This window comes from Rutilus rutilus, assembly GCF_951802725.1.
Source record: "Rutilus rutilus genome assembly, chromosome: 4".
In the NCBI taxonomy this organism is placed as follows: domain Eukaryota; kingdom Metazoa; phylum Chordata; class Actinopteri; order Cypriniformes; family Leuciscidae; genus Rutilus; species Rutilus rutilus.
This window is the reverse complement of record NC_140212.1, coordinates 38,910,533-38,937,702: the sequence shown is the minus strand read 5'-3', so window position 1 is coordinate 38,937,702 and position 27,170 is coordinate 38,910,533. Positions and strand designations below refer to the sequence as shown.

Sequence of the window (27,170 nt, the reverse complement as noted above, 5' to 3'; positions counted from 1 at the left end):
GAGGAGAAATCCGAAGCTGACAAAACGCCTGGGACTGTTTGTATATAAAGTTCATTATTTCATTGTTCTTTACACTTTTGATTGAACAATTACAAATATATGTCAAGCAAAGGGTTTGAAAAATATATATTTTGTTCAAAAACTGTTCACTATTGTTGTGAGGTGTGATTTTCAGTAATAAATGACTAAAATAAACTTTTCGTTTTTGAAATTCTCTAGTATATTGTAAATTTTTTACTCATACTTGCTTTATAAACACATTACATGCATTCTTATGTTAGCTTAGGGTCTTCTGAATCCATAGATACCAAACACATGGTGTTCCATCTCCATTACATATGGTTTATAAGCCCAAATGTAAAAATAGAGAAAACGGACCAAAAAGGGCTTAGTCCCCAGAGGGTTAATATGTATTGTCCCTTTAAAAAAATAAAAATAAATAAATAAAGAAGTAGGGAGTAATACAAGCACTTTATTTCCCGGTCCAAATTGACGAAGTCTAGCCCCCCTGTTGTACAGCCGACTCTGTCTGTCCTGGGCCTGTAACAAATTCTCCATTGATAGCCGCCCCAAATTGTGGAGTTTTGTTCTCAGGTCCAGGACATACTGAATTTTGTTTTTGTTAGTTAAAGGTCCGTCCTCCCAAGTCTCCCTAAGGACGTCCAACACCCCCCGGGGCTGACGTCCATAGAGAAGCTCAAAGGGGGAAAACCCCATGGAGGCTTGGGGGACCTCACGTACAGCGAACAAGAGGGGTTCTAGCCATTTATCCCAATTTCTGGCGTCTTCCTGTACGAACTTTCGAATCATGGTTTTCAACGTGCGATTAAATCGTTCCACCAGGTCGTCTGTTTGTGGGTGATAGACGCTGGTACGAATCGATTTAATGCCCAACAACTCATAAAGTTCGCGGATGGTTCGTGACATAAACGCCGTGCCTTGATTGGTGAGAATCTCTTTCGGGATTCCCACCTGGGAGTTTAGTTGAAACAGTGCGCCCGCAACGCTTTTAGCGGAAATACTGCGGAGCGGCATTGCTTCGGGATACTGCGTTGCGTAATCCACCAGGACTAAAGCAAAGCGGTGGCCCCGTGCCGACCGTTCTAATGGCCCGATGAGGTCCATACCAATTCGCTCGAAGGGGACCTGCATTAAGGGAAGTGGGCACAAAGGTGCTTTTGGATTGGCCGGTGGATTCACCAACTGACATTCAGGACAAGACACGCACCACTTGCGCACATTCTCGTGAATGCCCGGCCAGAATAACCGGGCCATGAGACGGTTTAGTGTAGCCGTTTGTCCTAAATGCCCGGCCATTGGATTACAGTGAGCCGCCTGGAAAAGCATTTCCCAACGGCTTTTAGGTACCAACAACTGAGTTGTATCCTGTTTTGACTGGGCGTCTTGGGTCACCGATACAACTTATCTTTTAAAATTGTAAAATAAGGATAGGAGAGCGGTTGGTCAGGGTGGAGAAGCTGGCCGTCGATAGAGCGAACCTAATCAAAGGCATGTTTCAGCGTGTCATCCTGGGACTGCTCCAGGGGAAAATCATCGCACTCTGTGAGGATGGTTCTCTCCAGAGCGCTCTGTTCCCCTGGAACAGTTCCCAGAGGCTCCAGCTCAGCTTCTCCCAACTGAGCAACCGGATTAATTGCCACCTCTACTCTATGTTTTTGTCCCCTAAATTGAATTTCCACGGGCAATATCAATACCCGAACCTCCCAGTCTATCCAGCTGGCGAGCGATTGAATAATGTCCGCAAATGGCGTGCCTGGCGAGGTCTGCATGACGGCGCCGATCTTCTTCCTTCCTGGGTTTCGGCACCAGTGTGATGAGGTTCAAATATTGTGGGTGTAGGAAGGAAGAAGACAGGGGTCGGCGTAACTGGGACTCTCGCTTTATTTGTCATAAAATAATCAAAACAAAAGAAAAGTGCGCAAACAGCACGTTCACTGTGCCCAAGCACAGCAGAAACAAAACAATACTTCAAAGTCTCTTTTGACGATCTCTTCTCCAGTCAACAGCAGCACACGAGGTCCCAGTCCAACTCTCTCTCTCTCTCGTTCGCGCCGGTTTATATCCGGTCTCTCCACGCCAATTACTGCAATCAGACACAGGTGTTCATCTGCACTTGACCTACTTACTCACCGCTCAGCCCCCTCCTCTCTCTCCCGCTACAGACTTCATAAAACCACGCCCCCCTCGCCACACTAGGGTACTCTGGGTGGACATTAGGGTGTTGCTATTTTGTTGCTAGGTTATTCTGGATGGTTGCTAGGGTACTCATTGCTAGCATGTTTCAGATAGATGCCATGCAAAAAGGAGCATTATAGGACCCCTTTAACCCTCTGGGGTCTGAGGGGTTTTCTGGGCCCTGGAGGTGTTCTGACATGCTCTGACATTTGTGCTTTTTTCAGTTATTTATAAACATATTAATGGCAAATGTGTAAATTCACTCTATATAGCACAAACAGGGCTACCATAATATCTGATCAACATGCTTGTAAATCTTTGTATTTTTAAGAGAATAATGTTTATGCATGGTTATTTGAAAAAATTAAAATGAAAGTTGCTGAAATAAGACCACAAAACACATACTAAATATGTGTGAATAAGACTTTTGACTAATGAATGTTGTCGCTTCGAGTTCTGGCTTCAAAATGATGTGAAAATCATCCTGCCTAATCGTTCTCATAAAACAATACATTGATTTAAACTTTGTAAAACAGTTTTTTTGTCAGAAGAGGTTTATGCATGGGAGGGGTAATGGCCCATCAATATTAATGAGATTCAGACCAGGGGTGTGACAGACACTCCCCCACTGGCTAATGGGCCATCAAGTGAGGCAGCCTGATCAAAGTAGAGGAGATTCAAAGGTTTTGTTTTTCAATCTGTTTTATTGTAATTCCTCTATGTGGAGGAACTAAATGTTCTAAATTTGCAGGTATCTCACAGTAAATGCTTATGCCCCGTTGATGCGGGCTCTAAGCAAAATAAAGCAAAATAATGCAAAATGAGCAAAATAAACTAAAATAAAGGCAGACAGAATATAGTTACATGTCTTGGTGCCATTTTTGAAAACAGTTCCTGTTCAGCTGAAGACACAAGTGAACATTACGTGCCTGGCATTTCCAAGGTGTGTCCTGCCTTTTACCAAGCTGTCCTTTGCAAAGCACACAGATCTTGCGACCAACTGTGCAAATGTTCTTTGCATCTGAGCCCAGCTCAGCTCCTGGAACCGGCACATGGTCACTACTGGTTTGTTTTGGTGCTACTTTCTGTGACACACCACAGAGCTCTGCAATAAGCTGATCCATCCATGAACTGTTTATGGGTCATGTTACCACATAGCTCTTTGTGGATAAGGAAAGCATTGGTGGCAGCAATGTCCAAGAAGTGTAGAAAGATCTTTCTGTACCACTTCATTGTTTTGTGTTGTGCAGTGTAGTACTGTAAGAGCTGATCGGACAGGTCCACACCCCCCATGTGTTTGTTGTATGCAGTCACAGGTGCAGGACATGGAACTGTCTTTGTCCTCCATGTATCTTTTGTTTTCACCCTCCTCTGTGCAGTGTCTCCTGTATAAGCAGATTGAATGGTGGAACAGACAGACACCTCCCGTGTGTCCATCCACTTCACAAATACAAGAGGGCCATTCCGAATCCACCTGATGGATCCTCTGGCAGATTTTTTGGAGAGTGAATTAGTTGCATCACGTGGGCAATCCTTCCTGTTGTCCCTGTAAGTCCCACATGCACCAAACTTCATTGCAAACAGGTCTTTGAGGAGCTTTGGGCTTGTGTAGAAATTGTCCATGTACACATGGTACCCAGAGCCTAAAACTTTACAGTCCAAAAGAGATGTTACAGCATCATGTGACAGTCCATGGCCTGAAGGAAAGTTGTTCTTTCCTGTGTACACAGAAAAGTCCAAAGTTTATCCATTTGATGAGTCTGCAAGAACAAACAACTTGAAACCCCATCTGGTTGGTTTGGCTTTCATGTACTGCGTCATACCTGTGTGTGCTTTGCATGCCACCATTCTCTCATCGACAGCTACGTTTATTTTAGGATGATAGATGGCTTTACAAGCATGACGGATAGTGTCCATGAGAGGTTTGACCCTGAAAAGCCGGTCATGTTCAGGTGTGCCCCTCTTTCTGTCATTCTCCTTATCTGCATCTGGGTGACTCATGTGCACATTCCATGAAATGGTGCGGTATCTGTCCCGGGACATGATTGTGGCAGGAAAAGGCAAAGAGAAAAGACTGTCTTGCCGCCAGTAAGAGCTGATGGAGCTGATCTTCACCATAGCCATGTAAAAAAGCAGCCCAATGTAGCGGTACATTTCACTGATGCTGACATCAGTCCATTTATATTGGCTGCCTTTTGCAATTGCACCAGCAGCTTGAGCATTGGTGTTGTGGCACAGAGTTGACACTGCATTCTCAGAAAAAAAACATTTTGAAGAGACTCAGAGGAGTGTGTGCGTCAGCAGGACTCAGCTGTGGGCCAGGTTTCCGTGCAGGCAGGAATCTCAGAGTCTGTGGAACCATATCAATGTCAGTCTCTGTTTTCCATGACAGAGTAGACTGCTTGTTGCTCGTCTGAATGTTTGTCTTGGCCCTCTTTGCAACAGGTGTCTAATGATCACCATCACCTTTATAGCTGTAAAACAAACAAACAACTGTGAGCATGTTTATTACACAAAATATAACAACTGCATTTCAATCATTAAAAGTAACATTGGCCAGATGCAAAGCCATACAGACACATAATGTTTAGACTATGTAAAACCAGAATATGTAAACAGAATTATACTAATATCTGAAAGAAAGGGAATAAGTGTACTTACTTTTGAGTTGCTGTCAAAACTGAACGACACCTGTCGCGTGCCCTCCCAGTGCGAGCTGCAGGTGAGGCTGAGAGTGATGCTACCACATTCCTATAAAAATAATAATATTAATATTAATAAAGGTTGAACAAAGTACTATGCCAGCACATGCATAACTGATGGACAGTCAGCATGTTGATAAAACACCATCAGGTCTAACATCTGTAGTAAATATGTACTTACTCTTTCTGATTTCTGTCTATGTTGCTGCGTGCCCTCTTAGTGCGAGTTGCAGAACCTACATCATTCCTTTCAAAAAAAGTTGAAAACTATTATTATCATATTTTAGAGTACTATTCCAGCACATGCACAACTGATGGGCATTAGCATGCTGATAAGATAACACAAAGAAGAAATATGTAACATTATCAACCAACCTCCAAAAATAAATAAAGTCATACAGGCTCATATTGTAATAAGTATATAAACAAAATTGAACGAACATGTAAATATGTACTTACTCTTTCTGATGTTCGACTGTGTTGCTGCGCGCCCTCCGAGTTGCAGATGAAGGTGATGCAGCTACATTCCTTTTTTTTTAAAAGTTGAAAACTATTATAACAAATATTTCAAAGTATATTACCATTGGTCTACATGAATAACTGATGCGAATAATTGTAGACACGTGCTGTAGGCATATATTGCGTGTCAATGGGCCATTACGGAGATAGCACAACGCAAACATTAGAAACATTAACACATTTGCAATTCATCAGCTGGGCATATTTACACATTTCAGCACACATTTGCAATAGATATTTGCAAGCACTCTTCGTTGATGATAATGAGGCAGCATAAACACTAGTCAAAATAAATGCTATGCTGTATAAAGTCTTCTGAAGGCACGCGCCGAAACGCGTTTGTGCAAATAAGTTTATTTATGCATGAAGCCTCTCTCCTACTTAATCATTATTTCATTTTATTTCGTTTATGTTGATTATATGAAAAGTGAAAAGCATGAGTAAGATCATGCGCAATCGCGAGACAAATGGAGTGGGCAGACAAGATTTTGACCATTTCATTAAGTTTATTTTTTGTATAAAGTCTTTCTTTAAAGTGAATTTCGTTTTGTATTAATTGTATCTTAATTTTAATCGTTGTTTCATCAACCAATTGCCTGTATTTAATACATAAGAATTAAAAATAGCAGGCAATAAAGCTCCGTGTCGGCATGTGAACTGGAGCTCGCCTCATAAATGAACCCAAACTCATAAGCTTTGCCTAAAATACCAGAGAAATATATAGAAAGCTCGAAATGTGTTATTTTAAACAAAACTATTAAAAACGAAGGAAATCAGACTGCATGAAGCCTCTCTCCTACTTTATACAGCATAGCCTAGACCATTTAAATATAAATTACTCTGAATGACAAGTATGGAAATGGTCCAACCAGTAAAATATGTAGCCTACGTTTATATAAAATAGCTTGTCAACTGATGCAAGTAAATTTAAAAAGACTTACTCATCCGAAATATTATCCACGGCTGGATCAAGTCGCTCTTCAAAATACAAACGTTCGTCGTCAGAGTCCCGCTCTTCTTCTGAGGAAAAAGTGAACTCTTCATCACTATCCAGGACTAGCTGAAGGGCTTCCTCACCAGTAAATCGTGTCATCTTCCAACGGCGCAGGAAAGTGAATGGATGAAACTTGCTGGTTTTAAGGCATTTCAGGGGGCGTTTACCTTATTTTGCATAGATCACCTCAGCTCATTAGCTTATGAATAGCGCGCTCTGCGAGTGGGTGTGAACTCATTACAGATAATTAGATGAGACGGGAGAAACTGTACTTCTCTTTAGTTTCATACAGATTACATTGCAGGAGAATATTTGTTTTGAATGTGAATTGTTTTATTTAAAAGTAGAAATTTAAAGCTTTCTTTAGACGCATGTTTCATGGTTGTGTGATAAGTATTAGCTGAGTTTCAGTTCATTTTCCAGACTTGTTTCAGAAAGATTTTTGCGGAGACAGAGTGAGCTGAAAGCGCACCCTGTTTATTTTATTTATTTAAAAATAAAAACAAGGTTTTGATGTTAACCCTCTGGGGACCAAGCTGTTTTTGGGGTCCTTGAGATGTTCTGACATGCCTTGACATTTGTGCTTTTTTCAGTTATTTATAAACATGTTAATGGATAAGGTGTAAATTCACTCTATATAGCACAAACAGGGCTACCATAATATGCGAGCAACGTGTATGTAGATGTTTGTATTTTTAAGAGAATAATGTTTATGCGTGGTTATTGGAAAAAATAAAAATGAAAGTTGCTGAATTAAGACCACAAAACACATATTAAATATGTGTCCACAAGACTTTTGACTAATGGATGTTGTCCCTTTGAGTTCTAGCTTCAAAATGATGTGAAAATAGTCTTGCTTTATCGTTCACACAAAAAAAATACATTGATTTAAATGGTGTAAAACAGGTTTTGCTTGGAAAGCCAATATGCGAGGGGGCGTGAAGGAGGAGTAGTTTACACCTTAGATTACAATGTCCCACCCACTCTGCATAATTACTCTGCCTAATGAGCCATTCATTCAGGTGTGACACTGACTGAGCCACAATGCAAGGACAAAAGATGTATTTAGACTTATATTGACCATTTAAGATTTCGCTTACATCTCTCTTGTAAATATGTTTTGCTATTTTATTAAAAATGTTACAATTACAACAATAATTATAATTTCAACAATATTTCAAGTGTACTCTTTCTTTGTTAAAAAAAAGAAGAAAAAAAAGATTATAGGCCTACATTTTATCATATGTATTCATTAGTTTGAATATAGCCAACATTGGAACATCTAACATCTTAGTCTATGACTTTATTTTTGACAAAAATAGTATTTTATATACATACATATACCGTTAGATATTTTATTTCAACATATTTCAGTCGATTTTTACTCATCTCAGTAGGCTATAGCAAAGCAGTTTATTCTTTCACACACAGACGCGCGATTCATATTTAGGCTAAACAGTCTTTACAAATATGTACCCTTCATTCATCTCACAGAAAGGCGAGTCATATTATAGAAATGCGATTCATCTTTTTGCGGTTTACATAGGCCTACACTAACGTTATTCCATAACGCTATTCCACATCAACACTTGAGAAAAGAAAACAGCCTACCTCACTCCTCAGCAGGATCTGCTCCTCATATCAGGAGATATTGCTCCTCATATCAGCACTGTTCTGAGGAATCTTTTCTCCATAAGGTAGGCTATATTATGCCTCACTCGATCGCGACGCACTTTGTTTACAGCTGATGTGGGCGTTTCACAGGTGTGAAATGGTTCTCAGAATTTGCATTTGAATAGCATGCGCTCTCCGGGGAGTGGTCACATTACTTTTGAATGATCTCGTAATGAGCTCGACTGGAGTCGCTCTCTTTTTATACAGATTACAGAAGCTGAGAATATTTGTTTTTTATATAAATTACTTCATTTAAAAGATGCGATCTCAAGTTTTATGCCCGTGGGTCTGTTTGCCTGTTTGACTGAATTTTCGCGGAGTTATAGATCATTTTCAAACGCGTTTCAGCAAAACTTGCCGACCTCAGAGGGTCAACAGATGAGTTTGGATGAGAGTCCTGATCCGATCACAGCTTCATTTCATAATCCATATAACATTTGAGCCCTTAAGTCAACTTGTTAAGAGTAAAACTACTTCAGATCTTTTTCTTTTTATCCTGCAGCTGTGAATCTGTGAAGGGCGATGGCGTCTGTTAAAGAGCTGCTGTTAAACTCACTGAATGAACTAGTAGAAGCTGAACAAAAGACATTTAAGTGGCACTTACAGAATGATTATGAGTGTATAACAAAGAATGACATGGAGAAATCAGATATCTTAGACACAGTGGATAAAATGGTAGCATGTTTTGGACCAGAAGAAGCTGTGAAGATCATAGTGAAGATCCTGAAGAAGATTAACCAGAATAATCTGGCTGAGCAGCTGGAGAACAATCACAAGCAAGGTAACATTTAATTCACAGTGACTGTGACTGTTTACCAATGTAATGGTTTGACTTAAACTTTGCTCTGCTGATGTGTTCGTGTGACTTATGTTTCCCAGTGAGTGATCCTCTCTCTCACACACACAGGTCACGCTGAAGGCAATATGAAGACGTCTGCAGCTGTTGGAGCTCATTCAGAAGAGATCAGGGGTAAATAATCCCTGTCTGTACATGGAAACAAGAGAAAATATAACAGCAGCCAACAATTACAGGGCCAAGAAGAACAGCAGCAGATCTTATATAAGTACATTTATTAGAACAGACTGTCTAGTCATTTTTTACGAATGGTTAAATGGTTTACAAGAGTCTTAAATGCTGAATTAAAACTTCTACAAGCAACTTCTACATATGCAGGGTCATTGCAATAACCCCAAACTAACACTAATACAGTCTCATGTCTTGTTTGGTGTGCTAGATGTCAATGGTTTGATCAAAAATCTTGTAAGAATTTTGGTCAGCATGGCCTTAAAGGACTAGTTTACTTAAAAAGGATAATTCTGTCATTTACTCACTCTCAAGTGGTTTCAAACCTGTATGAATATCTTTCCTCTGCTGAACACAAAGGAAGATAGTTTAAAGAATGTCGGTAACCAAACAGTTGATGGACCCCACTGACTTCCATAGTAGGAAAAAAAATACATTCATACAGGTTTGAAACCATTTGAGGATGAGAACTATTCCTTTAAGTTGGTCTGAGTCCAATAGTGACAATCCGATAAATCCAATTCCAATTGCATTCAAGTTTTAATCAGGCATTTCGAAGTTGTAAACTTCAGCATAATCAGTGTAAGATGTGCATACAAACACTATTGCAGTAAGAGTGTGATTCATTTGAATATAGTAGAAGCAGGAATTTATGAAAAACACAATCACTTACTTTTTGCTGTATTTTCCCCTATTTCTTAAAGGCTTAACTGCAGACGATAGAGAAGCTACACTTCATGATTACACAGAGATAAGCCGCAGACTGAAGAACAAATTAAAACGGGACTACGAGCAGATATTGGTTGGTAATTCAGAGACGGGTCATCGGGAATACCTGAGCGATGTCTACACTGATTTATATGTGGTGGGGAATGAGACTGGAGGAAGAGTGAACGACCATGAAGTGATACAGATCGAATCAAATCACAACCGACTGACTGCCAAGGAGAAGCCAATCGTGTGTAAGGACATGTTTAAAGTCCAGTGTGACACAGGTCGACGAAACAGAAAAGTGCTGACAACGGGGATCGCAGGAGTTGGAAAAACTGTCTCTGTCAATAAATTCATCTCTGACTGGGCTGAAGGAACAGAGAATCTAGATATAGTCTTCATATTTCCACTTCCATTCCGTAGATTGAATTTGATTAAAGAAGAGTACAGTCTCATGGGACTGCTCAACAAATACTTCTTTAGAAGTCCTGAAGAATTGCCCTCTCTTCCTGAAGGTGATGGTAAAGTTATGTTCATCTTTGATGGGCTGGATGAATGTCGCTTTAATTTGAACTTTAAAGAAGATGACACATTTACAAATGTAAATAAAAAAGCAACAGTGAGTAAGATAATAATAAACCTTATCAAGACACATCTGCTTCCCTCTGCTCTCATCTGGATCACATCCAGACCAGCAGCAGCCAGTCTGATTTCCCGAAACTACATTGATCAAGTGACAGAGGTGCGAGGATTTAACGATGAGCAGAAAGAGCAATACTTCATCAATAACAGCAGTCCTGAGGTTGCTGGAAACCTTATCAGTCACATCAAGAAATCCAGGAGTCTGTACATCATGTGCCACATCCCTGTCTTCTGCTGGATCTCTCTCACTGTTCTTCAGCCTCTACTGGCTCGAGAGAGTAATGACAAAACTCCCACAACTCTTACAGGGATGTACACAAGCTTCTTAATTTCTCAGAAGAAACAGATGGAAGAAAAATACTGTGATGAGTCCGAACCTAATTCCAATGCAGTGTCTTTTGATCAGATTATTCTGAAGCTTGGGAAACTGGCCTTTCAACAGCTGGAGAAAGGAAATCTGATTTTCTACAAAGAAGATCTTGAGAAATGTGGACTAGATGTCAGAAAAGGGTCATTGTACTCTGGGTTATGCACTCGAATGTTTCAGGAGGAAAAGGTAGCAGCAAGAAATGTTTACAGCTTCGTACATCTCAGCGTACAGGAATTCCTTGCTGCTCTTTATGTGTTTATGATGGGCAAAGATGAGAAAGTGGACCTATTTCTTCAATCCTGGAGAGAAAAACTGACATGGAAACTGTCCAAAAAGCCTCAGTTTCAGCTTCAAAAGGCTGCAGTCAAGAAAGCTTTACAGAGTGAGAACGGACACCTGGACCTTTTCCTCCGGTTCCTCCTGGGTCTGGAGTTCAATCAGAGTGACCTGAAGGGACTACTGCCAGGACTGGAACTCAGAACAGAGAACATGAAAAACACTGTTAACTATATCAAAAAGACAATAGAGAAGGAGGAATCAGTAGAGAGGACCATCAATCTCTTCCACTGTCTGAGTGAACTGAAAGATAACTTTGTGGAGGAAATCCAGAGGAATCTGAGCTCAGGAAACCTTTCAGCACAGAATCTGTCCTCTGCTCAATGGTCTGGTCTGGTGTTTGTGCTCCTGATGTCAGAAGAGACTCAAGAGATGTTTGAACTGCAGAAATACAGAAGATCTGATGAAGCACTGGTGAGACTGCTGCCAGTGGTCAAAAACACCAGAAGAGCACTGTAAGAGTCTCCTTTACATTAATTTATAAACACTGTTAGTCTTTTGTAATTGCCTTCATTTTAAATTGGTGACTTGTTGGCCTAGAATGTTCAGAAAAATGAATAAATGTATTGTGTGTGAAAATAAATGCTGGTTTGATGTTGAAGAGATTGTTTTAGCTTTGCTTAATTCACTACAGTTAAAGTTTTTTTTCAAGCTCCAGATTATAACCGCTAATAAGCATTACTACTGCTCTTTGTTTTGTTCTCCACACAGGCTACACAGCTGTAATCTCACAGCTCAGTCCTGTGAGAGTTTATCATCAGCTCTACAATTCTCAAACTCCTTTCTGAGAGAGCTGGACCTGAGTAACAATGACCTGCAGGATTCTGGAGTGAAGCTTCTTTCTAAAGGACTGAAGAGTCCAAACTGTCAGCTGGAGATCCTGAGGTGAATGGTTTTAAAATAATTAAAGGTGCAGTGTGTGATTTTTAGCGGCATCTAGTGGTGAGATTTGCGAATTGCAAACAGTCAGTTACTCACTGCGTATCCCTCAAATTTAAAACTCGAATGAGAAGCTACGGCGGCCGACGTAGGATGGGAAGATCGTTGTCTGAGTCCGAGTCAGCAGAGAGTAGCAAGTCAAGCAATGAGGTTTCTTTATATTATATTTTATATTAAATTATATTTACTTAATTATTCAGTAAAACCACATGTTATTGCGATTGTTATTTTTACTTGTTCATCATTGTGTTAGTCTTTTATTCACTGGCTTTACCATAGCCTGTTTCCATGCTAGTTAGTATAAGATAAGAGCTATGGATAAGAGCATTAAGATGTCCGAGTCGTCGTTCAGACAGCATGTTTTTTTCCACGTTTGCAGAGTCAGGGACAACCTGAGTATTCTGCTGCGTCTTTTTCTGCTGCTTCTCATTCAAGTTAGTGACGAAACGCACTCTGTAGCGCTGTTTGTTCGCTGTCGGCTATGGTAGAAACATGACGTCACGATATGTCGACCTTCATAGAAGGGGGTGGCCGCGGTTATGTAGATATAAATGACTCATTCTAAGGTAATAAAAACATAACGGTTCATTAAGTAAGGTCTTTATACACCACTGAAAACATAGTTATGGATCTTAAATTGCATTTCTGTCAATAGATCCTCAGAAATATCACACATTACACCTTTAACTATGCTATAATCAGAGGCTGACTTAACCAATAAGCAAGGTAAGCGGCCGCTTAGCACCCCAAGAGACAAAACATTTGCAGGAATGTGATATTTTTCCATGTTTATACAGATGTATGACCCACATGGACTGCATAAGTTTAAGAAAAATATTGTTCGGGGAAGGGAATGGACTGTATGAAGATTGAATTTGCAACAGTTACTAAAACTGTAAAATGCTTCTATTTCATGCATGATTTGCTTCTGACAGCACTGAACAAGCTAACAGCGCCATCTAGTGGCTGTGTGCAGGACACAGTTAGCATCTCAGCCAGGGTTCAAAATTAACAACAGACACCAAATGGCGATTAACTGAAACAGAGTTACTTATCAGTTGGCTGGGATTTTTTTTTTTTATTAATACTAACAATGCATTGTTGAGAGAACAGGACATGGCTTAGTATGAATATCAGATTGTGAAGGTTGTGATGTATTCATATAAATATGCATTCTGACTGTTAGGACCAAGGTTAGAGCTAGGCTGTGAGGGCTGAATGTAGAAGGCTAATGATAAAGTTATTCCAAAACTGTAACTCCAGTTGTTCCAGGGTGAGTGTTTCCCAAAAAGGTCAATTAAAAACATCTAAAAATGTCAAAGAGAAAATATAAGGACAACAAAAGTAAATGTCAGAAAATCAAATAGAGCAAATAAATCCAAATAAAATCACAAGAGGCATTTACCAAAGACTGGAGAGGTTGGTCTCAGCATATCAAACACAAAGCAAAAAACAGAGGAACAGAGCTACTTAAATACACTTACAGGGAATGAGGCACAGATGAGAACAATAACACATGATATGATGGTGGGAAACTGAAATGAAACACAAAGAGGGCCTCTTGTGGCCAAAACTAGTCAATACGCTGATTTCACGCAACCGCCATTTTGAAATCGAAAGTGAGGCTCCGGTGGGAAGAACCCTGGAAGTAAAGATAAACAACAATGCCTTGGACTACCAACCTGAAGCTGCTGCCGCGATTTACACTATTGGATGTTAACCCCCTGGGGTCGGTGGTATCGCCGGCGATACCAGCTCGCTTTTTTTCTTATCAGTTCAAAAGAGATTCAAAAATACTCTGTTGACTTTGATTTTACAAACAAATTTCACACATCAATCGATCCTGTTAAGTGTGTAATATTTTTGTGTATACTCACAATAAAAACAAAGTGTTGTGCTTTTTGAAAAAATAAAGAAAAATAAACATGATGCGAGTTCTGCCTTCTCTCTGTCAGTGAAGTCAATTCTGAAACGCGTCCGAAAATGAACTGTAACTCAGCGAATACTCAGTCAAACAGGCATACAGACACATAGGCATGAAGCTTGAATTCTCTTCTTTTAAATGAAGTAATTTTTATAAAAAACAAATATTCACAGTTTATGTAATATGTATGAAAAGAGAGAGATGTCAGTCGTTCTCATCTCAGCTCATTAAGTTTTAATGTGACTCTGCCCACGGACAGCGCACGCTATTCAAACGCAAATGTGAGGCGATCCACGCAAACCTGTGAAACGCCCACATCAGCTGGATAACACACACGGCGAGTTCACTTTCAGACTGTACTTTACGACGCTGTGAGGAATAATACTATCTTGATAATAATCCTGGAAAATTTACCTCAGAAGTTCTGGAAGTTTCATTTCGAGGAGCAACGGATCCGGCTGAGGAATAGGTCAGTTCTATATCTGCTTTGTTCTAATCGCAAGTGTCTGTACGCAAAAAGACTGTTTAAATATGAATCGCGTTTCTGTGTATGAATGAATGAACGCACAGATGCGTGCTGTTGTGGAGCTACTACAGATGGCAAAAATACTGTTTAAAAATGAATCGCGTTTTTGTGTGAATGAATGAACAGCTTTTACCAAACTCTAAATGTTGTTGTAATTGTATAACCTTTTTAATAAAAAAATAAAAAATATATACAAGGATAGATGTAAACAAAATCTTAAAAGGTCATTATAAGCCTTCTCTTTAAATAATTTGATTATGCTTTATTAGTGACACATTTGGGTAGAGAATATATTCCAAATCTGAAAATACAGTATGAGAACAATTAACTGCACAATTACTAGAAATGTTTACCTTGGATATTATACAATTTTCAAGCACAATTTGTGGAAAAAACAACAACAACTGTGAACCAATTATATATATATATTGTCCTTGCATTCTTTCTTGTGGCTCAGTCACACACCTGAATGAAAGGCTCATTAAGTATGCAGCCTCATTATGCGGGGGCATTGTCTCCTCAGGTGTGAATCACGCCCACCTGCATATTGCCTTTCCAAACAAAAAGTGTTACAAAATTTAAATCAATGTATTGTTTTATGTGAACGATTAGGCAGGATGATTTTCACATCATTTTGAAGAAAAAACTCTAGGCGACAAAATGCATTATTCAGAAGTCTTATTGACACATATTTATTTAGTATGTGTTTTGTGGCCTTATTTCAGAAATTTTCATTTTTTGTTTTTTCAATAACCATGCATAAACATTATTTTCTCAAAAATACAAACATGTACATACATGTTGCTTACATATTATGGTAGCCCTGTTTGTGCTAAATAGAGTAATTATACCTTTGCCATTAATATGTTTATAAGCAACTGAAAAAAGCACAAATGTAAGGACATGTCAGAACATCTCAAGGACCCCAAAAACACCTCAGACCCCAGAGGGTTAATATCCAATATAGGATATGTATATAGTTCATTCCTGCTTCTTTTTTTACTTTCTGAATTATATATAAAAAAATTATTTTATTTATAAATGAATTTCAGTGTATATAGTCTAAAGTATGAAAGAAATGTATGTACAGTTTTAGAATTGACACAGCATCATTAAACACAACAATACGCCATCGCATTCACGACTCTTCTGCGATTAAAGGCGACACTTCCGGTTTTCTTCCCACCGGAGCCTCGTTTTCGATTTTTCAAAATAACGGCTGCGTGAAATCAGCGTATAAACCTAACACTGACATGCTCTGTGTTTCAGAGTGAAGCATGGCACTGTATTCATTTACACAAAAGCAACTCATGATCCTGGTTTTTCAGTGTGTCAGAGCGTCTCAGTTCACAGTAAATCATTGGTCTCAAACTGAGCTCCTGGAGGGTCACTGTCCTGCAGAGTTTAAATCCAACCAGCTCCAAAACACCTGCCTGGAAGTTTTTAGTAATCCTGATGCCTTTGATTAGCTGGATCAGATGTGTTTAATTCGGGTGGAGCTAAACTCTGCAGGGTGGTGGCCCTCGAGGAACTGAGTTTGAGTATACTTCAGTAAATACTACTCCACATGAACTTCTGCAAGTGATGTTCCCTCGAGGAACATTTTACCTAGATTTCTGTATTTATTTCAATGTGTCCCAATTTTTATAACCAAAATCTTTTTTTAAGACTCTAAATCAACACATCTCATCTTTTATTTGGAACAAAGGACCAGCCAGAATCCGTAGAGAAATACTTCAGAAACCAAAGCTCCCCAGCCCCAAATTATATATTTTCAATTCAAAACAAAGTAATTTTGGAAAAAAATGTTTTTATTATTTATTCTTAGATTCTTTTGGGAAACGCAGCCAAGATCAGTGTGTGATAGTAACGTCTGATTGCCAAACTAATGTCATGTGGACTGTTGCTGTATGTCTTTGTAGATTGTCTGGCTGTATGGTGACAGAGGAAGGCTGTGGTTATGTGTCTTCAGCTTTGAGTTCAAACCCCTCACACCTGAGAGAGCTGGATCTGAGCTACAATCACCCAAGAGATTCAGGAGTCAAGCTGCTCACTGATAAACTGAAGGATCCAAACTACAGACTGGATAAACTCAAGTATGTAGAGCAGGGATGGGCAACTTCAGTCCTGGAGGGCCACTGTCCTGCAGGGTTTAGCTCCAACCCTGATATAACTCACCTGCCTGTAGCTTTCCAATTATCCTAAGACACTGATTTGCTTGTTCAGGTGTGTTTGAGTAGGGTTGGAGCTAAACTCTGCAGGACAGTGGCCCTCCAGGACTGAAGTTGCCCATCCCTGATGTAGAGCATGAAGAATTGATTAAACAACTCCAAAAACAGCATTTCAATCTTCACTTATTACTCACATTACTACATTTACAAACATTCTTATTGAGAATTTACAGAGGTGTAGCTCTAGTTATGCTACGGAGCTGTTGAATGCTTCATTCTGTTTGGCTGACAAACATTATAAGGTGTGCAATTATTTACAGTAAACACACAGGTAAAGTAGTTCTAGGCAGGTCTAGACTGCATTAAAGTTCCATATCACTTTGCAAAATGATTTCAGTTATTTCAGAGGTCCTGACAGCCTACAACAGCAAAAGAACCAAAACCCACAAAGACACAGAAATATAACAAACAACAGGATATTAATCACAAACCATATCCATGATTTTCCTACAAAATACATTTTTATTCACTTTATCCCGCTCTCCCATAAAAACGCACACACAGATTTCATCAGTAAAATAGTTTTGCAACTAATGTAGTATGTCTGAAAGGGGAACTGTGTTAGGTCTGGTCCAGTGGGTGTTGCATGTGCACATACCTGACTTTTCTTATTTCAAAATATATTTATTGGCATTTTGTGCAGATACAACATCTTGTATATATAAAAATGAAATGAACCACCACAGCTCTGCTTTTCTCCCCTCTGCTCTTAATGCCCCAAGTACAACCACACTACACATACTGTAAGTGTAATATTTAAACAATACAATAAGTGTACAACACAATAAAATACAATGCAATATAAAGAAAAGGATAATATAGAAGCACTTCAGAAACATTTAAAATTGCATTTATTAGGACAATAAAAATAATAATGCATTAAAAATAATCCAAACTATAATAGCCTATAATAGCCTAGCCTACATATTTTTTAATTGTATCATATATTGCTGCCACAATAACCATTTAATTTTTTTTACATGCTTTCATCTCTTTCCCATTTTTGTTCGCTGAGGTGAAGCTGCGATGAAATAGTGTTCTTGTAAATACTTTCCAGCATTTCAGTAATAAAAGTGTACATCTTACATACGGTACTCGGTAGTGACCAAAAAGGATTTAAACAGTGAATTTTTAATCTCTTCTTGTAAACTCAGAGATTTGAATTCAGACTGCAATTAAATTCCCACACGACCTGTTTCACGAGTTCACACTTACATACAATTTGAGGGGGTAAAGTTTAATGCGTATTTGGCGTGCTGTCCGGGGGGAGGGCTGCGCAGTACGCTCAGCCATCAGGAAGTGAGTGCTTCTAACTGACTTCACTTTTCTCTGTTGAATCCAATGGGGTCGCTGTGTCCATTTCTTTTACTGTCTATGTTCGTGGCTGAGCAGAAGTATGTGCACTGCACTGCATTTGAAGTTAAAGAAGTTCTCTATATGTGTGTGTGTGTGTGAGAGAGAGAGAGAGAGAGAGAGTGTGTGTGTGTGTATAAGTGTGAGAGTGAGAATGTCTGTGTGTGCGCATGAAAGTGAGTTTGTGTGTTTATGAATGTGTGTGTGCTTGTGTGTGTGTGTGTGTGTGTGTGTGTGTGAGTGTGTTTACTGATTAACTGTCACTATGTGTGTTTTGTAGTGTGGATCATGGAAGAGAGATCTGGATTACAGCAGGACTACACAAATGTACGTCTACACATTCACACATACACACACTTACAAACACACACGCACACTCACACACACATGCACACAAATTTTCTCTGACACACACTCTTTCTCACACACACACACACACACACACACACACTTTCTCTCTCTCTGTCTCTCACTTACGCTCACTCAGTCACACACACTAATAACACACACAAACTCACATACACAAACTTACAAACACACGCACACTCACACACACACGCATGCACACAAATTCTCTTCCACACACACACACACACACACACACACACTTTCTTTCTCTCTCTGTCTCTCTCACACACACACTCTCTCTCTCTCTCTCTCTCTCTTACACACACACACTCACATACACTTTCTCTCTCTCTGTCTCTCTCCCTTACCCCCAATTTCCACCGGCTGCGTTACGGCTGCGTTACGGCTCCGGCACGGCAGCGGAGTCAATAGGTTTCCATTAAAGTCAATGAGTGTATTTCCACTGAATGCGGTACAGCTGCGTTCCGACTCCGGCGATCCGCAGCCCTCCGGAGCAGATACGCAGAGCTTCTATTTTTGCCGGATGCCGGAGAGCTACGCAGCACTACAGGGCAGAATGCGCAGGACAGGAAGTCGAGCAAAAAAACAGAACAAACCAAAACAAAATAAAAGATCTGGTTAATTTTCTAAATAAAATACACCGTGATCATGGCGGATCATATTTCCCTACACTACACCTTGAAAACGTCATAATATGCCATTCCTCATAACGTTCTGTTTATATAAACTATATATCGCGCGATCATACGTGAATTAGCGAGATCTCGTGGGTCCTCGTGACTTCAGCTGTCAGTCATGGACGCAGCCGTTCCGCAACAAATACGGACCTGGTGGGTATTGACGGACGACGGAACACGGAGCTGTCACGCAGCGGAGCCGTTCCGCAGCCGTTCCGCATCTGGTGGAAATTGGGGGTTACACTCACTCAGTCACACACACACTCACTAATAACACACACACACAAACACACACACACACACTTCTGATGATCTGTAGTGATATTAGTACGAAGAGTTTTGAAAATGTAATGCTTGTGAAAATTGTGGCAAAGCAATTAAAAAAACATACTCGGTTACTAACATAACCTTGGTTCTCTCTAGAAGAGGGAACGAGTACTGCGTAATATCTTACGCTATGGGGAAATCTCTTTTCCGCGAGATACTGAAGCCAAAAATTATCCTTAATTTTGGAATAATGTAATACCCGTTGCGGCAGCATGCAGATATAGGCGAGACAGCTTGCGCGCCTATTGGCTGCCCTGCGGCAACTGCAGCAGCCTATCGAAAGGCCGCCGAAACGGGCGTGGCCTTGGGCTATAAATATAGCTTCGAGAGGCTGGTTTAGCTGGTTTTTTATCGCCGGAGCGAACCAGAGCGTGTTGCAGGCATGGCAAAGATACGCAGTACTCGTTCCCTCTTCTAGAGAGAACCGAGGTTACGTTAGTAACCGAGTACGTTCTCTTACGAGAGGTTCTCTCGTACTGCGTAATATCTTACGCTATGGGGAACACAGTGTAAAACGCCGTGCATGCTGAGATCCAATACCAAAGTCCCAAGGGCAAGTGCCCGGGTCTCATATAGTACATGATCATCAGGGACTCACAGAGAGTCCAGGAAGAGGGGCTAGAATAGCATCATTCCTGTAATAAATAGCATCCTATAAGGAGCAGTTATATTGATAGTGTTCCACACAGCCAGGGCGAACAAACTCGGCCTGGTCTGATGAATATTATGGGTCTTACACACTGCCCATAGAGCTGCGTGATCGATCAGCGAGCGTTTGCTCAAGCAGTTTCAGTATTCTGGGCCGAAAGTATCGGGGCAGACAATACCGATTTTATTAGACCGAAAGCAGCTTAGCCTGCAAAGCGGGAACCTCTAGGTTATAAAACCTTATAAATGTAGACGGGGAGGCCCAGCCTTCCGCCATACAGATATCTTGCAAGGCAATCCCACGATGAGGCCACACCTCTCGTGGAGTGCGCTCTGACACCTAACGGGCACTGCAAGCCCTTAGAGGCGTAAGCCAGCGCTATAGCATCAACTATCCATCTGGATAGGCTCTGTTTCGACACGGCTAGTCCCTTAGAACGTCCGTTGAACAAGACAAAGAGCTACTCTGTCTGTCTGAAGACAGACGAGCAAGACACATAAGCCCTTAATGCCCTGACGGGGGAAAAAGAGGGCTGGCATCCTTCTCCTCGTTAGAGACCGGCAGGGCAGACAGGGAAATCACCTGAGCCCTGAACGGTGTGTTGAGGGATTTAACCCTTCAAGGTCTAAGGGGTTTTAAGTCCGCCAGGCACTATGTTAATATTTTGGCTTCTGGAAGGGTCAATTTTCATAGCAGAGTGAAGAGAGTCATATTTCTGGATTCTATAGACCCTCAGCTATAAGGTGGATGCATTGACAATACACTTCTTGAGACACTTGTATGGGTTCTGATGTGATATATCACCAAGAAATACAAAAAACGGAAGTTCAAATTTTTGTTTTTTATTATATAAAAATAGTAAACCATAATGAATAAGGGATTTTACATCAAATATTGATTCCTCAAAGGGTTTAGAACACCTGTAAAAAATTGGGTGAAAAAATATAAAGAAACAAAATAAATATTTACATTTCTGTGACTGTAGTCACCATACGTTTTTTGGGGAAAAACAGAATATTAGGTTAGGTTAGGTATACTTTATTGTCCCAATGGGACATTTGTTTTGGGCTCACGAATACAGCCACTGCATTGTCAAACATATAAAACAAACACATAACATAATAACAGAGAAGAAAGATACACATTTACAATCAAGTAATTGGCCAGAAGCGGTGCTGTGTAGAAAAGGGCGAGCGGTCTGGGTCCTGGGTTCACCAGAAGATGTAGGCTACTCGGCTGCTCTGGGGTTTCCTGATTTAGACTAAAACACACAGATTTTTTTATTAGTTTACATTCCCACATATCAAAAGTTGTACAGCCTTTAGTACAATGTGGTAAATAAAGATTAGCTATTCATCATCATGTGTGTATTTTTTACATCAAGTAAAGAGTCATAGAACTTCTAACTACAAAATTAGTATTTCTATTATCATAGCAATGATGTAAAGTATGATATTAGTAGGCTATCATGTAAATGACACTACTTTAGTAAAAATGATGTAAATGAGAAAATATGAGTAAATACAATGTCTAAACCAAACCCCCTCTCCATTTCAGCTTTATGTAGACAAATAGTACAGGCCTTAGATAAGGCTTACTGCACCATTATTTCTGAAAAGCTACAATAAAATTTCCCTAAAAGCATTACAATAAAATAGACAAGCAAAGTAAACGAAATATAGCTTATTACTATGCAAAAAAATGAAGATGTACTACATGCGGCCTAATCTGCAATCTCATTTTAGCAATAAGCTAATGTACTACCGTTTATGTAGCAGACAAAGGCCCATGAATTTTTAAATCTACTTACTAATAGTAATAGCGCACATTATTTGATTACTGCACCGTTATTTCTGACAATAAAATAATTTTAATAAAAAAAAATGACACAATACATATTAGACAATATATTATCAGCAATATTGCCTTCATACTTACTCCTCAAATGGATCGATTCCGTCCAGAATTTTATCCTCTTCATCTGAATCATATCGGTCTGGATCAGATCCGTTATCACTCTCATCGATCTCAAAAAAAATCATTGCAGCAGCTTGCTCGGCACGAGTCGGCTGTGAATCTTCGTTTGGCCATGTTGATTTTCTGTAAAATCTAACCAGTACAAAAACGTCTATCTCCACAGTAATCCAAATGTATCGTGTCCAAAAACCGTATATAAAAAGATTGTGTCTGAGAAGAAGACGCGCGAGATTTATTACAAACCCCTCCCTTTTTTACGTTCCTAGGACACCTGATAATGTCCTTGTTTGTTTTATATGGGTCTGTGATTGGTTCACACACCAACAGCATTATATATCATTTGATAGGGTAAAGTACCAGTCCTCTGTTTTGCGGTAAAATGCTATAGATTTGCACTCAAATACGGAAGGCTTAATTTTTTTTTATTTTATTTTTTTTATTAAATGCTTGTAGAAGATCGGAAGGCTTATCATTCGCGGAAGTCAACACAGTTTACTCATTATTACGCAGACGAATGTCAGCTTTTTCATAGAAAAAAAAGTAAGTTAATACCTTATTCCATTCCGAAGCTATTAATAGATATGTCAGGCATGCGCACTTTGACGCTCTAGAGCGTCAGTCGACTTTGAAGGGTTAAGAACGTACCCGTGCCTCGGTTTGAGTATGACTTTCGAGTCATTTGGCCCAAACTCACAAGCTCACTGAGAGCGCTTGTAAGTCCCCTATACGCTTTACTGAAGCGAGAGCCAGAAGAAACATTGTCTTGAAAGACAAGTGTTTGATATCTATTGATTGGATCGGCTCGAAAGGGGCACCTTTCATGGCCTCCAAGACCGTAGAAAGGTCCCACATGGGAACTGAGGGAGGTCTGGGAGGATTTAACCTCTTAGCTCCTCTAAGGAAGCGAATGACCAGATCGTTCCTTCCAAGTGACTGGCCAAGCGTCGGTTTAGTAAACGCTGCTATAGCCACCACGTAAACCTTGAGCATGGATGGGGTTCTGCCCTCATCCAGTAGCTCTTGCAGGAAGGAGAGAACCTCCGTCACCCCACAATTTGGGGGTGAAAAGCCACGGGCTGTGCACCAGCTAGAGAACACAGACCATTTTGAGGAATAGAGCCGTCTCGTAGAGGGGGCCCTAGCCTGCATGATCGTGTTTAACACTCCCTCCGGGAGGTTAGCGGGTACCCGTTGATGGCCCACGCATGTAGGGACCAAAGCTCCGGGCGAGGATGCCAGATCGAGCCCCTGGCCTGAGAGAGGTTCTTCCAGAACGGAGCTACTAGTAGAACTGAGCATCCGTTTTCCCTGATCCGCTCTAACACCTGAGGTAGGAGCGCGACGGGGGGAAAAGCATAGAGCGGGCAGCAGGGGCCAGACGTGGGCCAGCGCATCCCTGCTCTTGGAGAAAAACTCTGGACAGTGAGCGTTTTCCTGAGACGCAAACAGGTCTACTTCCGCTCTGCCGAATGTCTCCCACAGCAGCTGGACTGTCTGCGGGTGTAGAGACCATTCTCCTGCTGGAACATTGTTCCTGGACAGTCTGTCTGGTCCCACATTCAGGTGGCCAGGCACGTGCACTGCTCTCAACGAGCGCAGATTGTGCTGAGCCCAGACCAGGAGGCGTTCCGTCAGCCTGTAAAGGTTTCGGGACCTGATACCTCCCTGGCGATTTATATAGGCCACCACTGACATGTTGTCCGAACGGACCAAGACGTGGTGTCCTGTCATCTGGGGACAAAAGCGCCTCAGCGCGTTGTCGACTGCCATCATTTCCAAGCAGTTTATGTGTAGAAGCTTTTCCTGTTCTGACCACTGGCCGAAGAACGGTCTGCCCTCGAGCAGCGCTCCCCATCCCGAGGTGGAGGCGTCCGTAGACACCACTTTCACACTCGAGGAAGTCCCCAGGCTTACACCTGACTGATACCAGTCGATCGCTTTCCAAGGTTTCAGAGCTGAGACGCATTTCTGATCATGGGCAATAGCTCGCAGTGAGGGCATCCGCCGTCAGCGAGCGCGGGAGCTGCATGATCCTTACCCAAGCAGGAAACGCAGATGACATGGCGGTCCCCGTCGCTGAGTGGGGCTCGGCACGAGCCACAGAAGGTACGAGACATCTTGAAAAAGACGCTCGGCTCTTTTTGTAGAGAGAGTGTAAGTCGCGGCTTCAGATGCAATGGCTCGTCCCGCTGAAAAGGCTTTTTCTGATGGCGCGGCTTCTTTCTCTCAGGATCCAGCGATGCGTGAGCTCTGCTGAAGAGATGAAAAATCAGCTAAACCAGCCTCTCGAAGCTATATTTATAGCCCAAGGCCACGCCCGTTTCGGCGGGACGTGACGCAGTGGACGCGAAGCGATGGGGCCTTTCGATAGGCTGCTGCAGTTGCCGCAGGGCAGCCAATAGGCGCGCGAGTTGTCTCGCCTATGTCTGCATGCTGTTGCAACGCGTTTTACATTATTCCAAAATTAAGGATAATTTTTGGCTTCAGTATCTCGCGGGAAAGAGATTTCCCCATAGCGTAAGATATTACGCAGTACGAGAGAACCTCTCGTAAGAGAACTGTAAAACTGAAAACTGTAAAAGATCAGAGAGTTTCATAATTCCTGATTACAGAAATATTTGAACATAAGAATCCTATCTTTTCTGTTTGGTAACCTTGGCGATTTCAGTCAGAACCTCATTCAGGACAAAAGCTGTTACAGAATGATATTTCTTTAGTAATTTATTATGATTGGTTGCTTACAATCCTAAATGACCTAGTCAGATCTGAAATGAAGACTCAAGATAGAAAGTTTCTGTAATTCACTGATGTGTTTTCTCTCCATTAGATTCTCATCAGTTCACTCTGGATCTGAACACAGTGAATGAATACCTCCGTCTGTCTGAGGAGAACAGAGTGATTACTGTCACTGACACAGAGTATCCTGATCATCCAGACAGATTTGATGTGTGTCCTCAGGTGTTGTGTAAAGAGAGTGTGTGTGGACGCTGTTACTGGGAGATTGAGTGGAGTGGGGTTGGTGTGTTTATATCAGTGTCATATAAGAGCATCAGGAGGAAGGGATCGGATTATGAGTGTTTGTTTGGATATAATGATCAGTCCTGGAGTTTGTTCTGCTCTCCCTCCAGTTACTCATTCAGACACAACAAGATAAAGACTGAACTCCCTGTAGAGTCCATCAGCAGGAGAACAGGAGTGTATGTGGATCACAGTAGAATAGGAGTGTATGTGGATCACAGTGCAGGAACTCTGTCCTTCTACAGCGTCTCTGACACAATGATTCTCATCCACACAGTCCAGACCACATTCACTCAGCCGCTCTATCCTGGGTTTGGGGTTTATTATACTGGATCATCATTGAAACTGTGTTGATGAATGAGAATAGACTGATGAGAGATTCTACCCATAATGCTTTGAGCTGCATGATAAATCAGTAACAGTGAGATGTTCTAGAGTCTCTTATTGTTTCTTCATTACATTAATAACACAGCTGAACTTCTGTCAGTGAAATAAAGAGAAACAGACAATGATACACAGAGAAGAGAGAGGAAATATGAGACACAATGAGACTCACTGAAACATGTCTGGATGATACGAGCAAAACTAGACTTTCAACTCTAAACTCAGTTTAAGACATTCAGAGATGTTTTATCTGAACTTCTCGGATCTGTTCAAAACATGATTCCTGTGCTTTGGGTTATGTCTGTATTATTAAAGACGCTTCTGCTGTAATATATTGTATACGGTACTAAACCTGTTAGTGGGGGTTTCTAGATTGATGTTTATATTTTTATTATTATTATTATTGATTTTATTTTTACTTTTCTGATTGTTTGTCTCTCTGTTGTTGTGAAAATTCAATAAATAAATCATAAAACAGAGACATTTAAAGATGATGTCAGAAGACAAAGATGTTAAAGTTAGAAGCAACAATGAAAGAAATACAGGAACAGAAAGTTAAAGTCGAGGGAATGAAGACATATTCAAGAGAATGAATCAATATCACAGTTTGTTGATCAATTCCTGTGTGAATGAAGGACATGTGTGTGTGTGTGTGTGTGTGTGTGTGTGTGTGTGTGTGTGTGTGTGTGTGTGTGTGTGTGTGTGTGTGTGTGTGTGTGTATCACCTCAATTCTGACGCCTTTTGAAGATCAGATTTATTTTTCTAACATTTAAACTTAGAACACAGTGTTAGAACACCCTTTGACTTTATGAATACACAAAAATGACAGCTTAATGATTTTTTATATTCTGTGCATTTATTTAAAGACTGCATGTAGACCTACCATTTTTGACACGTGTTACCTTACTTCTTTGGCAATATTAAAGGTTTTTATGAAATATTATTTCTTTTTTTTCTTTTTTTTTTACCACTCCCTAACAGTAAAGTAGGTCATACTAGTGAGTTCAACTAAAACTTCATGAAATCACGAGATAAATGAGAAGATTTTTGATAACTGAATAGAGGCCAATATCTATGAAGAAAGGCCTTTCTTCATAGATATTCATGAATTTGGAAGGAAGTATTAAATATTAAAAATCAAATATTGCCACATAGATGGCTCAAGACGACGTAATTGTTCAAATAACATTCAAATGCCATAGAATGACCCAGAAATGATTTTGCATAAATTTTACCCGAGCTATTATTTTACATAATAGCATCTGTTCAAAATTTTACAATTTTAAAGCAAAAACTGTGCTTAGTCGTCTTAGATCTTATTTATCCAAAGATATTGCTGTGCGTATGTAACGTTATGTATGTATTTGTATATGCGTGCGTGTATGAAAAAGTAATGAAAACCGTGTAACCCAGTGTCACAAAAAAGACTTGTAGGCTATATATGCATTATAATTAGATTTTCCACTTTAAAGTGTTTGTGTCTTTTGTTCGGGATTTTTTTGAAAGATTTTTTCTAAATAAAAATCTGTACATTTATTCACGTTTCTATTATTTTTGTCTATTTAAATTCTATTTACAAACTCACTACACACACACACACACACACACTAATGGCCAATAACTGTAA

At 40.3% G+C, this 27,170-nt stretch overlaps 1 protein-coding gene and 1 long non-coding RNA gene across 2 annotated transcripts in view; one reads left to right on the top strand and one right to left on the bottom strand.

The window, feature by feature from the left end:
• Positions 1-25,991, top strand: part of LOC311289207 (NLR family CARD domain-containing protein 3-like) — a 34,515-nt gene extending 8,524 nt beyond the window's left edge. The window contains exons 2-8 of the mRNA XM_084407025.1: positions 8,588-8,866; positions 8,993-9,055; positions 9,814-11,623; positions 11,880-12,053; positions 16,480-16,653; positions 18,422-18,468; positions 24,968-25,991. Coding sequence (XP_084263151.1) covers positions 8,608-8,866; positions 8,993-9,055; positions 9,814-11,623; positions 11,880-12,053; positions 16,480-16,653; positions 18,422-18,468; positions 24,968-25,512 — 3,072 coding nt within the window. The 5' untranslated portion in view covers positions 8,588-8,607 and the 3' untranslated portion in view covers positions 25,513-25,991. The remainder of the gene's footprint in view (positions 1-8,587; positions 8,867-8,992; positions 9,056-9,813; positions 11,624-11,879; positions 12,054-16,479; positions 16,654-18,421; positions 18,469-24,967) is intronic.
• Positions 20,773-22,202, bottom strand: LOC311289264. The gene is made up of 2 exons (XR_014627095.1): positions 22,102-22,202; positions 20,773-21,424 (listed from the first exon to the last, which is right to left on the bottom strand). It is a non-coding gene; the product is annotated as an uncharacterized lncRNA (long non-coding RNA).
• Positions 25,992-27,170: the final 1,179 nt, after the last annotated feature.